Here is a 16,614-nt window from a genome sequence, read left to right as displayed (position 1 = left end):
TCATATGCCAGAAAATGCCTTCTTTGCACCACTGGATGATCCAGCTGGGATGACTTTCAATACATTGAACCTCACTGTCTTGGAGAGTGGCTTATAGAAGTGGCACAAGTAAAGGCTTAGTCACACACATACATATACCAATATCTATATGATAATATACTAAAATAAAAGTATCTATGGGTTAATACAGAAATGATAGAATTCTGCTAGAGTTTCACCTGCATTGACCAATAATGACATGATCACCTTCCTTAACACGAAAGGCAGGTGACACATGAGCTGGAATGTTGGAATGCCTCTTCTCATACCTAAGTAGAGCACGTAAGGAAAAAGGTTTTACAAATTATGTTTATCCAAGCATGCAAATTAAAAATGAAGAGCATGCCATTAAACGAGAATACCTCTGATATTTCTTAATGAAGTGAAGATAATTCCTCCTGACAATAATAGTCCGATTCATTTTGGCACTGTGACAGGTTCCGGCTATGATACGACCACGGATGGAAACATTGCCAGTGAATGGACACTTCTTGTCAATAAAGGTTCCTGTATTTGAAATTCAAAGGTCATTTCTGTATTAGAAGCAGAAATAAAATAACCATAACCATATAATCATACAGAGATATATTAAGAATAGTCTGCCTCTATATATTGAGACCATTATTCTGTTTGCAATTAACACTTTCATGAAGCAAGATACAAGCATTTACATTTGCCCCACATATATACCAATTCTTTCAAAATAGATACCAAAACCATTCATTAAAAAGCAACACCTAATAACTTGAACAAGTATTGAGGATTTCTAAGCACATCATAGAGACCCGAGACCTCAATACTTCCAATAGGAATACAATACAAAACACACAACAAAAACAGAGTTGGCAACCTCACAAGTATGAAATCATAGAAAAATATAGAGATGTAATTAAGCATCCACTACACAAATCCAAAATGCTCTAGTAGTATTCTATTGCATTATTTCTATCTTTCTCTAATTTTGATTTGCATCAATTCGCTATCAAAGTGTGTTCATCACTCATCTCCTTCAAAAGGCTACATTTATACATTCAAAACCAAACATCAACACACTCTCGAAGACACTCCATATATATACAAACACTGAGATATATAAATACAGAGAGAAAGGAACCTTCGATGGCTTCTTTGGGGGTCTTGAATCCAAGACCAACAGATTTCCAGAAGCGATTTCCACCTTTACCGGGCCTCTTCCCCTTACCAGATTTCTTCGAGCTACGAAATTGAGCAAAAACAACAAACAAATATGGATCAACAATCATCACAGTTAAAAACAAAACACACATTGAGATATGAAGTGCTGAATATACCATAAAAACACTTTGGGTTGTTTGAGATAAGCCTTCTCAGTCTGTAACAGATTAAAAAATACACATCAATGGAAAATTGAAACATAGCAGAATGAAAAAACGAAAAACGAAGCAACAAGAAGTTACTTGTTCAGCCATGGTGGAATTGCGGAGGAGGGATTTGGTGAAGCCGCACGCACTGGAAACCTTCTCGCTCAGATTTTTGGTAGAGGATGAGAAACCCTAACCTGATTGTTATATGTCTACTCGGTCAAACCTTAAACCTAAACCTGATTGTTCTAATTTTTTTTTTAATTGAAAGACTTTAAACAGCGCTTTCTCAAAAGCGCTGACTAAGGTCTATATTTAAAAGCGCTTTCTAAAAGCGCTGTCTAAGACCCCCCCTTAGACAGCGCTTTCATTATTTTTTTAGAACATTTTCCGTGTTTTATTTTTATTTTAACCTTAGACAGCGCTTTCTTTTAAAAGCGCTGTCTAAGATGCGCTGTTAAAAAACCTTTTTGGCGTAGTGAATATTGCATGGCAAGTATGAAAGTTCATAAATATGGAAGTCATGATATGGTATTTGTAATCCATGTATGTAATATCAATTGATAAAAAAAAAGAAAACGAGTTTCATGTTTAGTATATATATTTATTGTGTGTCTAAACCAAATAGATTCAACATTCATGGAATGTGGCCCACAAACAAAACAGGTTCTCAGCCTCGTTAGTGCTCCAAAGTTAAATCAGAGACAACATAACCAGAAACATGATGCGTGTATTTAATTATAAAGATAAAGCTTTTTTAGTTCTTAATATATAGAATCCTAATAACTACATTTTAGTCATTCATATGCCACTATTTCTAAGACTTAAGAAACTTAACATAATATATGTAAACAAAACCATAGATGAACTTATCTTACTCAATATATGTCAATTTTATCTTACTCTAAAGAGTCCATTATGATAAATAGTAAGTCGTAAAAAAATTATCTTATTCAATATATGTCAATTTTATACATAATAAATATAAGTTTATTGAGAATTAGAATAGGATGTAACCAAAAAGAAAAAGATATGTTTAACTTATATTTTTTCAACCATACATATTTTAAGAAAAAATCAATATACTTATTAAAAAAATCAACTATACATATTTAAAAAAAAGTTCAACTATATATAGTATTATGGCAATCATCAAATTTATTATTCCAGCTCTCATCAACCTAGGGATGTCAATGGAGTAGGAAATATGCAGAATATTTTCCTGCATCCTCATCCCAACAGATCCCCGCGGAGAATCAGAAATCCACATATATTGAATCTTGACAAAATTTCTATATATTTCGATCAAAACTATGACACTGTATTTCGTTATTTTTTTCTTTCAAAAAAATATAAATTTTGCATTTTTTTTAAAAGACATCTTGCATCAATAACAAAAAAAAATGCAAAGATATTTGCAGTTACGAAAACATAACAACTAATTTACTAATTGAATGAAAAATAAGTTACTGATTGAAGTATAGTGAAGTTAAAGAGGAATTACCATAAACACAATGAACAAAGAAGAATGATTGTTGTGATGATGATGAGAATAGAGGAGATGAGGAATGTAAGAGACAAAGAGATGTGAGAAAAGAAGAAGAGGAGACGGTGTGTACATTGTATGTAATGGGTGCACTTTTGTAGGATTTAGTACTTGGATAGTAATACAATAAAACAAAACCATAAAATGATCCACCGACAACTCTTCATTTCCTAATATATTAATTTTTTTATTTAAAAACAAATGAAAAATTATATAATTATTAAGAATCCTAAAACGGATAATATATGACATGAACATGTCTATATAAGTGGGGACAATCCTCACCCTGCAAGTCAGTTTTATAGGGTTTTGTAGGGGGCAATCCTCACTCTATAAGTTAGTTTTGTAGGGTTTTGTAGTGGGGGAAATCCACCCCCTACAACTTTTTGATATACTTCAAAAAGATGTATTTCCCCGAATACCACTACTTCTCATAAGAGAACAGACTTTGAAAAGGCCATAGGTACTCACATTGGAACTAACCATGTGATTGAATTGGATTGTTCCCACACCTCCTCTGAACCATTGGAGATTAGGTTATGCAAAAATCTTGTTGGGAATGACTACACAAATATTGCATGGCAACTATGAAAGTTCATAAATATGGAAGTCATGATATGGTATTTGTAATCCATGTATGTAATATCAATTGATAAAAAAGAAAAGAAAACGAGTTTCATGTTTAGTATATATATTTATTGTGTGTCTAAACCAAATAGATTCAACATTCATGGAATGTGGCCCACAAACAAAACAGGTTCTCAGCCTCGTTAGTGCTCCAAAGTTAAATCAGAGACAACATAACCAGAAACATGATGCGTGTATTTAATTATAAAGATAAAGCTTTTTTAGTTCTTAATATATAGAATCCTAATAACTACATTTTAGTCATTCATATGCCACTATTTCTAAGACTTAAGAAACTTAACATAATAATAATTAATATATCAAAATGTTAATGAAAATATTTAATTAATAATTACTAAATAAATCATAAAATCTAAATTTATCATTAAGATTAATTAGACCATAAATTATTTTCTCTTAATTATTAAGATTAATTCCTAATGTTTTAACACTACAAATCAATTTAAGTAATGCTAAAAATTGATTTCTATAGATTAATCAACTTAATAACTTATTTTAAGAGCACTTACACATTTTTATAAGTTCTTAACACCTTAAATCAAAATTTGCTTAGCCAAACCCTAAACATTAAATGTTGATTAGCCAAACCCTAAACATTAAATGCTGATTAGCCATCCTAAACATTACATGTTGATTAGCCAAACCCTAAACATTACATGTTGATTAGCCAAACCCTAAACATTAAATGTTGATTAGCCAAAAATTGATTATTCTAGTTAATTTTAAATTTAACATTTACTAAATGAATGGTAAATTGATTTTTCAACAATTTGCACATGGATTTCTATCAACTATCAAAAAAAAAATTACAGAAAACAAATATTATCAAAATATTTATCTCATCACCAAGCTCATTTTAAAATCTAAATATAATAATTTTATTATTATTGTTAGTAGTAAAATTATTATTTATCAATCTTATTATTCTCCTTAGTAATATTATTATTACTAATACTATTTATTAGTCATATTATTATTATTATTATTATTATTATTATTATTATTTGTAATAGTAATATTGTTATTATTATTATTATTTTTTAATAATATTATTATTGGTAATATTATTATTTATTAATCATATTACTATTACTATTAATTATTCATATTATTATTATTATTATTATTATTATTATTATTATTATTATTATTATTATTATTATTATTATTATAAGAATGTTTATCAAGTGATCTCTTTATTTACTTTATTCTATGATGTATTTTTTTTATTAAAATTTTGGAATCCGACCTTACGAACTAATTCTACTGTCCACTAGTGGAGTTCTATTTAAAGTCATAGTAAAGTTCGGTATCGACCTAAACAATGATTGATTCCACCTATTAAGATTCTATCATGTTAATGGCATTGATTGTGTTCACCTTAATGACAAATAATAACCAAACACTAAAGTTCAGGTCGCAAATGAGTTCTTATTAAGGGATGAAAATTCGGAAAGTATCAAGTTCGATTTTTAATGAGAACGATGTTTGACCAGATTTATGACCTCTGACGTCGAACTGTGGATTACCAGGACTCTTCTCTCTAAGAACTAGAGGGTGAAAACCAAAAAAAAATTGTCAAAATAAAAACTTAAAATATAAAATAATTTGAAGATACATGAAATAAAAAAATAAATTTAAGTTAAAAAGATTCTTAAAATTAAAGATAATATGATTTTTAAAAACAAATTTACTTATATTTAATAATTAAATATAAATAAATAAATGTAACATGTTGGTTTAGGATTTATTTATATTTAATATAAACAAAATATTTATAAAAACATTTTTTTAGGAAAAAACAAATTTCATTGTCAAAATAAAAATTTGAAAGAAACTAAATTGAAAATAATATAAATTTCAAAAAAAAATTGTACTTTTAAAAATAAGAGTAGTTGAGAATAATTAAAATATTAACACACAAAATTTGTATTAGTTGTGAAAAAATTCTAATACTAAATTGTGATCGATAAAGACAAATCTTTACAATAGATAGAAAAATGGATATATTGAAGAACGAGAAACTTCAAGAGTAAGAAATATTTAATTTGTCAAATAAAGAAAAAATATTTTTGTTTACAACTCTTTATATTTTAAATCGTGTAAATATCATTGTATACCTTATATATTTTTCTTAATGACAAATATCTCCCCTTCTACTATTTTCTCATATATAGAAACCTGTCTATATTTTTAGAGGTATTAATTAAAAGAAATTTATTTAAATTAAATTAAAATTTTAGAAGACACAACACTCCAACCAAATATAGAAACATTTATGAGATAAATATCAATTACTTATCGTATGTATTCTATTTTGACTATAACAACTCTGTTCATATTTTAAAATAAGTAATATTTTAAAGAGATTGTGATAAAGATAATAAAAAATTGAAAAATATGTACCTAAAGAAAAAGAAAAATAATGAAAGGAAGAAGAAAAATATGTACACTAATTACCTTTTTTAAACTCTGAATTATTAGGGCTCCTTTCCCTAAGAACTAGAGGTGAAAACAAAAAGAAAGTTAAAATAAAAACTTAAAATATAAAATTATTTGAAGATATATGAATTTAAAAAATAAATTTAAATTAAAAAGATTCTTAAAAATAAAGATAATATGATTTTTTTAAAATATTTATAACATGTTGGTTTAGGATTTATTTATATTTAATATAAACAAAATATTTATAAATCTAATTTTTTAGGAAAAAACAAATTTTATTGTCAAAATAAAAATTTGAAAGAAATTAAATTGAAGATAATATAAATTTGAAAAAAAAATGCACTTTTAAAAATAAGAATTGTTGAGAATAATTAAAATATGAAGAGAAAATTGATATATTGGAGAATGACGAACTTCAAAATAATAAGAAATATTTAGTTTGTCAAATAAAAGAAAAATATTTTTGTTTACTGCTCTTTCTATTTTAAATTGTATAAATACCATTGTATACCTTATATTTCTCTTAATGACAAATATCTCACATTCTACTATTTTCTCTCTCTATATATATATATATATATATATATATATATATATATATATATATATATATATATATATATATATATATATATATATAATTTGTATTCAGGAATTATTTATTGGGAGCTTCTTTCTTTTCTTTGTAATTATTCAACATTTTTATATATGAAACAAAACGATGACAAATTTGGAGATAACTATTCAAAATATATATATATATATATATATATATATATATATATATATATATATATATATGAAACAAAACCATAGATGAACTTACTAAAAGTATATGATAGGTTGCAATTCTAAATAGAGTCCATTGTGATAAATAGTAAGTCGTAAAGAATTTATCTTACTCAATATATCAACTTTATACATAATAAGAATAAGTTTATTAAGAATTAGAATAGGCCTTAACCAAAAAGAAAAAAAATAAGTTTAACTTATATTTTTTCAACTATACATATTAAAAAAAAAAATTCAATATACTTATTCAAAAAAAAAGTTCAACTATACATAGGTGCTCCAACGATCCAGCATAGACAACATTAACCATGGACATTAGCTGAACTCAATTATACCTTTTTCGGTTCTTTCTTTTACTCAATTATACTTGACTTGATTTATTTGTTTTTTTATCAGATTTCTGCAACAACATTAACTGAACTCACTACTTCATGACCAAATTTAGAAGGAGACAATTTTAAATTTTGGGAAAGGGAGTGGTTAGAACATGGAACCCGCTCATACTCGACATTTAATCAAACCCAATATTTTGATCAAGCAAATACTATTTGGAAGGGGTTACAACTTTTTGATATACTTCAAAAAGATGGTATTTCCCCGAGTACCACTTCTCAGAAGAAAACAGACTTTAAAAAGGCCATAGGTAAGCACGTTGGATCTAATTATACGATTGAGTTTCATTGTTCCTACAAAAACTCTGAGCTATTAGAGATTAGGTTGTATAGAAATCATGCTGGGAATGACTACCAGGATTGTCATCTGTATGGCAATTGCGGAAATTCATTTAAATGGAAGCCATGATATGATATTAGTAATCCAAATGTAATATGTAATATCAATTGATAAATAAAGGAAATGAATTTCATGTTTTATATTTATTGTTATGATTATAGTCATCTCTCACATGATCATATCCAAATCCATGAAAATAAAAATATGGACTCCTATATGGTGGTACATGGTCATCACGACGGGAAGGAATACCATGAAATCCGAGGTAGCTGGATTCCATAATACTGTTTGGGAGGAATTTATCACTCCTCTACGAGTATCTTGCCCGATGCAGAGAATACAAACTGAACTTAAAATATAAAGTAAACTGCCATCCTCTTGAAATGGAGGTGGCAAATCAAATTTGATTCTATTCTCAAACTTCTCACTGGAGCACAAATAGAATGCTCCATATGTGAGAGGCGGACCAGCTGCACCATAATCATAATATTTATTAAATATAAAATGGTTGTGAAGCATGTTCATAAAATGAGGGTTTTCGAATAAGAGTGACCATGATTTCCATACACATTCAACGGCAAGATCATCATGAATATGAAGATTGTTTCTTACCTTTATCTCTTCAATCGCCTTAGTCGCTGGTGGAGATTTCTGCATTCCCAACTCAAACAAAACAAGTTTTGCTTTTAATCGAGGGCTCGAGATATGGCTTCAGATTTAGGAAGCAATTGTTGCTTGGAGTTATAGTGAACTTCTTCATTAATATTCTTTTATTCCATTCTCGCAAGAAATTCCTTCTTTGGTGGGCAATTAACATTAGGAGTCATAGCAGGAAAAAAATCAGCAACATCATCAACTTGCAAATCACCGGTGAGAGTCTTGATTGTGAATTCTAGGGGCAAGAACCTAACCAAGCATCTCCAAACAGTGAGGGAAAATGAACCTAACCAAGCATCTCCAAACAGTGAGGGAAAATGTGGCTTTGATCTCTCATCAATATTTTCAGCTTCAATGCTGCGAAATTGTTCATTGGGATTAGTTTGCGCATCTTGTGATTTCTCACTTGTGTCCGGTGTTTCACCACGTAATGTTGTTTCCAAACTGTCAGATGCATGAACAATTGCATATCCAAGAGCTCTGTCAGTAGGCAGTACTTCAGGTTCATTGCCATCAAGTTGCTTTGACAAACACCTAGGCATTTCAAGTTCTTTCTTGCACTTGAATTTCTTTGAATCTATTTACGGCGTTCTGTTGCTTAATTTTGTGACCAATATCAGAAGCCTTAGTTGGTATTCTAGGTATGAGTCAGAAAAAGAATAATGGAAAGCAAAGGATTGTTGAGCTTCTAATTTGCCATTTCTTCAGTTGAATATGGTTCTACCCGAGTAAGTCTCGGCAAGAAAAAGTTGTTACGTAAACATCCATATTCTTAGTTTTGAATATTTAAAAGGTTTATCTTTTAGGTGGAAAAGGAAAGCAAAGCATAGATCTCTGTCAAACATTGAATGAAATAGCATACCATATCTTTCTTAATCTTGACTTCAGTTTTCCAACCAAGTGCAGACTTTTCAACCACATCCTAAAATAACATTCCATAACAACGAAAACTACATATTCTAAAACAATTTTATTAAGATGACTAGTTACTTCCATGTTTTAATCATTTTCAAAGTAGTATTTACAGATTCATTCTATAATCAATACTATGAATCATTTATGTCATGAACATTAGATCTAGTAGATAACAAGATCCAGAGGAAATTAGGAAATTAGAGACATAGTTGATTCCGCAACTAGCTATAATACACCCAATTATCATTTAATAACCAAGTTTCAAAATACTAGGGACGATAATTGAAACTGATATGTTGGTTTCTTTAACAACACAAGTTATTCAAAAAGACCAATTTATTAAGGCAACAAAGAGATTTATACTACACCTTCAACTAAACTATTAAAAGTAAGCTTACCTTGTATTCCTTTCAATACTTTTCTGTTAGAAAATAAGAAAATATCTTCTAACATCCTTGATTGTGTTCCTTTCAATACTTTTCTGTTAGAAAATAAGAAAATATCTTATTACATCCTTTCAATACTTGTCATTTATTGTCATTTACTTCTCATGTTATGATCCGACAAACAGATCATAACATGAGAAGTAAAAGCTTGCACGTTGATGAAAAGTAAAAGCTTTCACAACTTACAATTAGGATAGGATAGCTAGTCATTACAGCGGATTATGGAGGAAAAACCCGCAATATCAGCCGATATTTACCATTGCGGCGATCCCAAAAAACGTCATGAATATCCGCCATAGGGGCCATGGCGCCGCTATTTGATAACACTGACAATAGCATAGATATTTTGAGGAGAATGTGAAGAATTATAAAAGAGATATGTTGTTGCTCAATAGATTATCAAGTTTTAAGTAAAATTGGAGGACATTCAGGAAAGGAAAAGGATCATTCTTACAATTTAATTAGAAACCATACCAGTTTGCAAATAGAAAGAGAGTAAACCTTAAAAATAATCGATAAAGCAAAATTCATAAAACATAATCAAATGGCTTCTTAATTTTTCATATACTTGATAATAACTATGGAGTCTACAGTTGAGAAGCCACTTGGCATACATGCTGGAAATCCAAATGACCATAGTCATATGGCTCTCGGGAGAAAACAAGAAAACAACTAACTATTAAATCCTCCCGTTGAAAGAAGGTTTTCCTTATAAATTCCTATCTGACAACCATATATCACTCCCTTGACACCAATCTTTGTAGTTACCAAGGTGCTTAAATCAAGCCAGACTAGTTCATTGTTTTCTTGTTTGAAGCAAATGTCACCCTTCTTCCCTACTCCAATGGGGTACTCAATGGAAGGTATGGGCCCAACAATAAATAATTTGATCCATGATTCCTTCACACCGAGTTCAGCCAAAATTGAAATATGAAAAGTAGTAGCTTTTAAGCAATTTGAGATCAAAGCAATAGACTCATTTAACTGTTGGTGCAAATGTAGAATGAATGATGAATGGAAATATTCTATTAGAGAATGACGGCTACAAAACAGGATTAAAAGTTACAATGATTGACACCCTATTTATAAGCTAAAACTAGGGTTACTATAATAGGATAAAATACTAAAATACCCTCTAACAAACTTAGGGGCTAAGAAAATATTACAATTAAATATGAATTAATTCTAATACCATCCCTTAATTCATATTCCATCAAAACTTGTAACACCAATTCCATCCCTTAATCTAAGAAATTGATCAGTCTTGATAGCTTTCGTCAGAACATCTGCCAACTGTTTCTGAGTGCTGCAGTGTACAACTTCTAACACTCCCCTCTGAACTTGATGTCTCAGAAAATGATACTTGGTCTCAATGTGCTTGCTTCTCCCATGCAACACTGGGTTTCTGGCAAGATTGATTGCAGACTTGTTGTCAATCATCAGCTTCAGAGGTTTGTTTACTTTAATCTTCAGATCCTGCAATAGATTCAGAATCCACACAGCTTGGCATGCAGTAACAGCACCTGCAATGTATTCAGCTTCACAAGTTGACAACGCCACAACAGGTTGCTTCTTGGAACACCAAGAAATGGGACCTCCCAGAAATTTGAATAAGTACCCAGACGTACTTCTTCTGTCAACTCTGTCTCCACACCAGTCAGAGTCTGAATAACTCAGAAGTTCTGACTCATCCTTTCTTCCAGAGGGAAATAATACTCCATACTTCAGAGTTCCCTTGATATACCTCAGAATCCTGACTGCAGCTTGGTAATGGGACCACTTAGGTTTACTCATGAACCTACTAACCATCCCAACTGAATAGCAAATATCAGGTCTGGTATTGCACAAATACCTCAGAGAACCAACCAACTGTTTGAAGGTTGTAGCGTCCACATCCTTTCCATCAGAGTCAGAATCCAGTTTCTGATTTGTATCAGAAGGTGTGACAGCAATCTTACAATTCTTCAGATCAAATCTCTTCAGAAGTTCTAATTCATACTTGAGCTGATGCAAAATAATACCTTTCTCAGAGTATCTGAATTCCATCCCTAGAAAGTATGTCATTTTGCCTAGATCAGTCATTTCGAATTCATTCATCAGAACTTTCTTGAACTTGGCTATCTCATGTTCAGAACTTCCGGTCAGCAGTATATCATCAACATATAAACATACCAGAGTCATATTTCCTTCAGAAGTATGCTGAACATAGACACCGTACTCCATCTCACATTTCTGAAAACCTTGCTTCTTGAAAAATGAATCAATCTTCTGATTCCAAGCTCTGGGCGCTTGTTTCAATCCATATAGAGCTTTGTATAATCTGTACACCATCCCTTCCTGATTCTTTTTCACAAATCCAGGAGGTTGTGACACGTAAACTTCTTCTTCTAATGGACCGTTCAGAAATGCAGATTTTACATCTAAATGCATCAGAGGCCAATTCCTGTTAGCAGCTATTGCAATCACCATTCTGATTGTTTCATGTCTTGCTACAGGTGCAAACACTTCAGAGTAATCCAGCCCAGGTTTCTGTAGAAATCCTCTGGCTACCAACCTTGCTTTATGTTTGCCAATTGAACCATCTGGCTTTAACTTCTGCTTGAAAACCCATCTGACGCTGATGGCTTTCTTGTCTTTTGGAAGTTCTGTCAGCTTCCAAGTCTTGTTTCTCTCTATAGCATCAAGTTCTTCTTTCATGGCCTTCAGCCAGAGCTTCTGCTTAAGAGCCTCTTCTGTACTTATTGGTTCAGAGTCTACTAACATGGCACACTGAATAACTTCTCCTTCAGAGTCTACTTCAGTGTCTTTCAGCATGTCAAATTCTGCATATCTTCTGGGGATGTTTCTGATTCTTTGTGGTCTCTGAACTTGTTCAGAGTCTTGAGCTTCAGATGGTTGACTTCCTCCAGAGCTTTGACCATCTTCAGGGTCTGGCATATTTCCAGAGTCTGAATTGCCACCAGAATCTGGATTATCATCAGAGTCTGGGTCATCAGAGTCTGGATCATCAGAGTCACCTTCATCTTCTGAGTCTTCTCCAGAGTCAGAATCACTATCAGAATCAGAATCAACGTCAGAGTTTACTCCAACTTCAGAAATTCTTAACTCTGACCTTTCTTCAGAAGTTCTAACATCAGAATCAGATTGAGACTTATCCCAATTCCAAACTTCTGATTCCTTCACAATCACATCTCTGCTGAATTCAATTTTATTGGTTTCTGGACAATAGAGCTTGTATGCACCTGTACTGTGGTACCCTATCAGAATCATCACTTTGCTTCTATCATCCAGCTTCTGTCTTCTGGCTTCTGGAATATGTTTATAGCAAACAGAACCAAACACCTTCAGATGACTAACACTTTGCTTATCTCCAGTCCACTTCTGTATTTGAACTATTTCCTTCAACTTCTTCGTAGGACATCGGTTGAGTACATACGTTGCGGTGGCAACAGCTTCTCCCCAGAGCTTCTGAGGAAGCTTCTTCTCCTTTAACATGCTTCTCACCATATCAAGCAAAGTGCGGTTTCTTCTTTCAGCAAGACCATTGTGTTGAGGGGTATAAGGAGCAGTAACCTCATGCTCAATTCCATTCTCCTCACAGAACTTCTGGAACTCTTTGGAGTTATACTCACCTCCACCGTCAGTTCTAAGAATCTTCAACTTCTGACCACTCTGATTCTCAGCCTTCATTCTGAACTTCTTGAATTCATCAAACACCTCGTGTTTAAACTTAATAAGGGATACCCATGTCATTCTTGTGAATTCATCAACAAATAACACAAAGTATTTATTCCCTCCAATTGATGCTACTGGAAATGGACCACACACATCAGAATGTACAACTCCCAAGGCATGTTTTGCTCTTGGAGCAGTTTCTGACGCAAATGGCAATCGTGGTTGTTTTCCTTCCATGCAAACTTTGCATGACTTTTCAGGCTTCTTAATTGCAGGAATTCCATGTACCAACTTCTTTGAATTCAGATGTTTTAAGCTTCTGAAATTCAAATGACCAAATCTTCTGTGCCACAGCTCACTCTCCTTCTCAACACTTGTTGCACTAAGACATTCTGAGTCTGCAGTTCTGACATTCACCTTGAATGTTCTATTCCTTCCCTGTTCTGACTCCATAATCAACTTCTGATTGCAGTCATACAGCTTCAGAAGATTGTCCTTCATGGTAACTGAAAAACCTTTCTCAATTAATTGTCCCACACTCATCAGATTGCTTCTGATGCCAGGTACATACCACACGTTCTGAATCAATGCTGTTTTCCCATTGTTCAGAGTCACTCTGACATTTCCCATACCTTCTGCATTAAGATATTTGTCATCAGCACATCTGATCTTTGTCCTCTTTTCAGAGTCAAAGTCAACCAGCCATTTCTTGTTTCCAGTAAGATGATTTGAACAGCCAGTGTCCATATACCACCAGTCTATCAGATCCATATCATCAGATTCAGAGGCCATCAATAGCACAGATTCGTCATCAGAACTTCTGGCTATATTTGCTTCTTCTGATTTTCTCTCCTTATTTGACCAACAGTCTCTAGCAAAGTGACCAAACTTCTTACAGCAGTAACATTGGATTTTCTTCTTATCATACTTCTCTTTTCCCTTCTGAGCATTCTTTTGTTTATCAGAGGTTGAGCTTTCTGACTTCTGACCACCATCAGATCTTCTCCTGGCTTCTGACTGCTTCTGATACCTCCTATCAGAAGTTGCTTTCAGAGCCTGCTGCTCTACTTCCCTTTCAGAAGTTCTCTCAGTCAAACGCAACTCTTGCGCTTCTAGACTACTCTGCAGCTCTTCAATTCTCATGGTGCTCAGATCTTTAGAATGTTCTATTGCTACCATAATGTAATCAAATTGAGAGGTAAGGGATCTCAATACCTTCTCCATGATTGTTTCTTCAGAAAGAGTTTCTCCACACGCTTTCATCTCATTAGTGATCAGAATCACTCTGGAGATGTATTCAGAAACTTTCTCATTATTCTTCATGTTGAGATTCTCATATTGCTTTCTCAAGGACTGAAGCTTCACCTTCTTCACTGATGCGTCACCACCATAACATCTAACTAGTGTGTCCCACGCAGCCTTCGCTGTCGTTGAATCTGCAATCTTCTCAAACACATTAACATCAACACATTGATGAATGAAGAACAATGCTCTCTGATCCTTCTTCCTTACTTCCTTTTGTGCGTTTTTCTGTTCATCCGTCGCATCTGCTGCTACCGGAACATAACCATCAGTGACAAGATCTAGAACATCTTGAGCACCGAACAGTACACGCATTTGGATCATCCAACGATTCCAGTTTTTACCGTCAAATACTGGAAGTTTGGTGTTCATGTTGCCGTTTCCGTTCATCTTTCTACCTTGCACAGTACACTCAGATTTCTCACACAGTGTTTCCCAACCCACAGAATTAAAATTCTGATCAGATTTTGTTCAAGATTCAACACGAATCTAAGAATCAAAATCAAACACACAAGACCTCACGTTCACTCGTGTTTCCCGTGTTTCCCAATGAATCCGAACCGGAGCTCTAGATACCAATTGTTGGTGCAAATGTAGAATGAATGATGAATGGAAATATTCTATTAGAGAATGACGGCTACAAAACAGGATTAAAAGTTACAATGATTGACACCCTATTTATAAGCTAAAACTAGGGTTACTATAATAGGATAAAATACTAAAATACCCTCTAACAAACTTAGGGGCTAAGAAAGTATTACAATTAAATAAGAATTAATTCTAATATTAACACCACTAGGTGTCTCTTTATAAATATCAAATCACAGCTTTCATCTATGTCTAGTATAGGTGTCATAAACAACACCTCGTTGCTCATGTCAAATGACACCAAGCAACCTTCAATCTGATATAAATCTCTAGTACCCAACCAATGACAAACTCCATCCAAGTAGACTCCGATCCGCGGTTGAGCATAAGTAAAATCACGAATATCAAGCATATCGATCTCGAGTATCCTCCAAGAGTTACTTCTAAGACTATATATCTCCAACAAGGGTTCATACGATTTATCTTCCAATGGCATATCTTCATCTTCGTCGGTTACCGGAAAAAATGATATATATCGAATCAATTTATAGTCATCTCTCATGTGATCATAACCAAATCCCTGAAAATCAAAATATGGACTCCGATATGGTGGTACATGCTCATCGGGACTAGAAGGAATAACCATAAAATCCGAGGTAGCCGGATTCCATAATACAGCTCGGAAGGTATTTACCAGTCCTCTACGAGTATCTTGCCCCATGCAGAAAAAACCATTAATACAAACCGAACTTAAAATATAAAGGAAAGTGTCATCCTCTTGACATGGAGGTGGCAAATCAAATTTGATTCTATTCTCAAACTTCTCATTGGAGAGCAAATAGAACGCAACATATGTAAGAGGCGAATCAGCCGCACTTAGGAAGAGAAATGTATCACCATAATCAGAACGCTTATTAGATGTAAAATGATTGCGTAGCATGTTCATAAAACGAGGGTTTTCAAACAAGAGCGACCATGATTTGCTTACACATTCAAAACGCTTCAAGGATTTAAGAGGTAATTTTGATAGAATGGAAAAGGCGAGATCATCAGGAATATGAACATTGCTTCTTACCTTTATCCCTTCAATCGCATCGCTCGCCGCTGGAGATTTCTCCATCTTCGACTCAAACGAACCGTGTTTTGGTTCCAATTGAGAGCTCAGACGCGATGGCCAAAAAGTTAGAGTTTTATTTTGGGTTTTATGTTTTTTCAATTTATTTAGTTTTGGAAATTCGAAAATGTCCCTTAGAATTTTTGAAATACATCTTTGGACACATCATGCATCACTTTATGATGCATTAAATGAATATTACTCCAGAGTAAAATAAAATTTTATTTTTGAGTATTTTGAATAAATATATGGATATTTGAGCGCAAAGTGGATATTTTAGAGATGCATCTAAGGAATTTTTGAGGTGGAAATTTGTAATTTTTGTCAACTTTACATGTTAGATATTTTCAGAGATGTATTTACGGAATAAACTTA

At 32.6% G+C, this 16,614-nt stretch overlaps 2 protein-coding genes across 2 annotated transcripts; both read right to left on the bottom strand.

The window, feature by feature from the left end:
• On the bottom strand, positions 1 to 1,487 carry LOC127120766 (40S ribosomal protein S11). The gene is made up of 6 exons (XM_051051306.1): positions 1,476 to 1,487; positions 1,350 to 1,390; positions 1,154 to 1,254; positions 402 to 546; positions 219 to 308; positions 1 to 91 (listed from the first exon to the last, which is right to left on the bottom strand). Exons 1-6 carry the CDS (start codon positions 1,485 to 1,487, stop codon positions 1 to 3), a joined length of 480 nt encoding a protein of 159 aa, XP_050907263.1.
• An 8,610-nt stretch (positions 1,488 to 10,097) lies between these two features.
• LOC127120767 (F-box/kelch-repeat protein At3g06240) lies at positions 10,098 to 16,313 on the bottom strand. Its single transcript, XM_051051307.1, has 2 exons — positions 15,331 to 16,313; positions 10,098 to 10,544 (listed from the first exon to the last, which is right to left on the bottom strand). Exons 1-2 carry the CDS (start codon positions 16,243 to 16,245, stop codon positions 10,233 to 10,235), a joined length of 1,227 nt encoding a protein of 408 aa, XP_050907264.1. The 5' UTR covers positions 16,246 to 16,313; the 3' UTR covers positions 10,098 to 10,232.
• Between the last annotated feature and the right edge of the window lie 301 nt (positions 16,314 to 16,614).

The sequence above is a fragment of the Lathyrus oleraceus genome, chromosome 2, assembly GCF_024323335.1.
Source record: "Lathyrus oleraceus cultivar Zhongwan6 chromosome 2, CAAS_Psat_ZW6_1.0, whole genome shotgun sequence".
Lineage (NCBI taxonomy): Eukaryota > Viridiplantae > Streptophyta > Magnoliopsida > Fabales > Fabaceae > Lathyrus > Lathyrus oleraceus.
This window is presented reverse-complemented; position numbering and strand designations above follow the sequence as displayed.

Bases quoted from the DNA above. Each gene is read 5' to 3' on its own strand.
- LOC127120767 (XM_051051307.1), bottom strand. From the start codon at position 16,245: ATGGAGAAATCTCCAGCGGCGAGCGATGCGATTGAAGGGATAAAGGTA. The intron at 10,545-15,330 runs GTGTTAATATTA...TTGCACCAACAG, and splicing joins TTATAAAGAGACACCTAGTG to TTAAATGAGTCTATTGCTTT.
- LOC127120766 (XM_051051306.1), bottom strand. The intron at 309-401 runs GTATTCTCGTTT...TGCTCTACTTAG, and splicing joins TTCATTAAGAAATATCAGAG to GTATGAGAAGAGGCATTCCA. The intron at 92-218 runs GTGAAACTCTAG...CCACTTCTATAA, and splicing joins GTCATTATTGGTCAATGCAG to GCCACTCTCCAAGACAGTGA.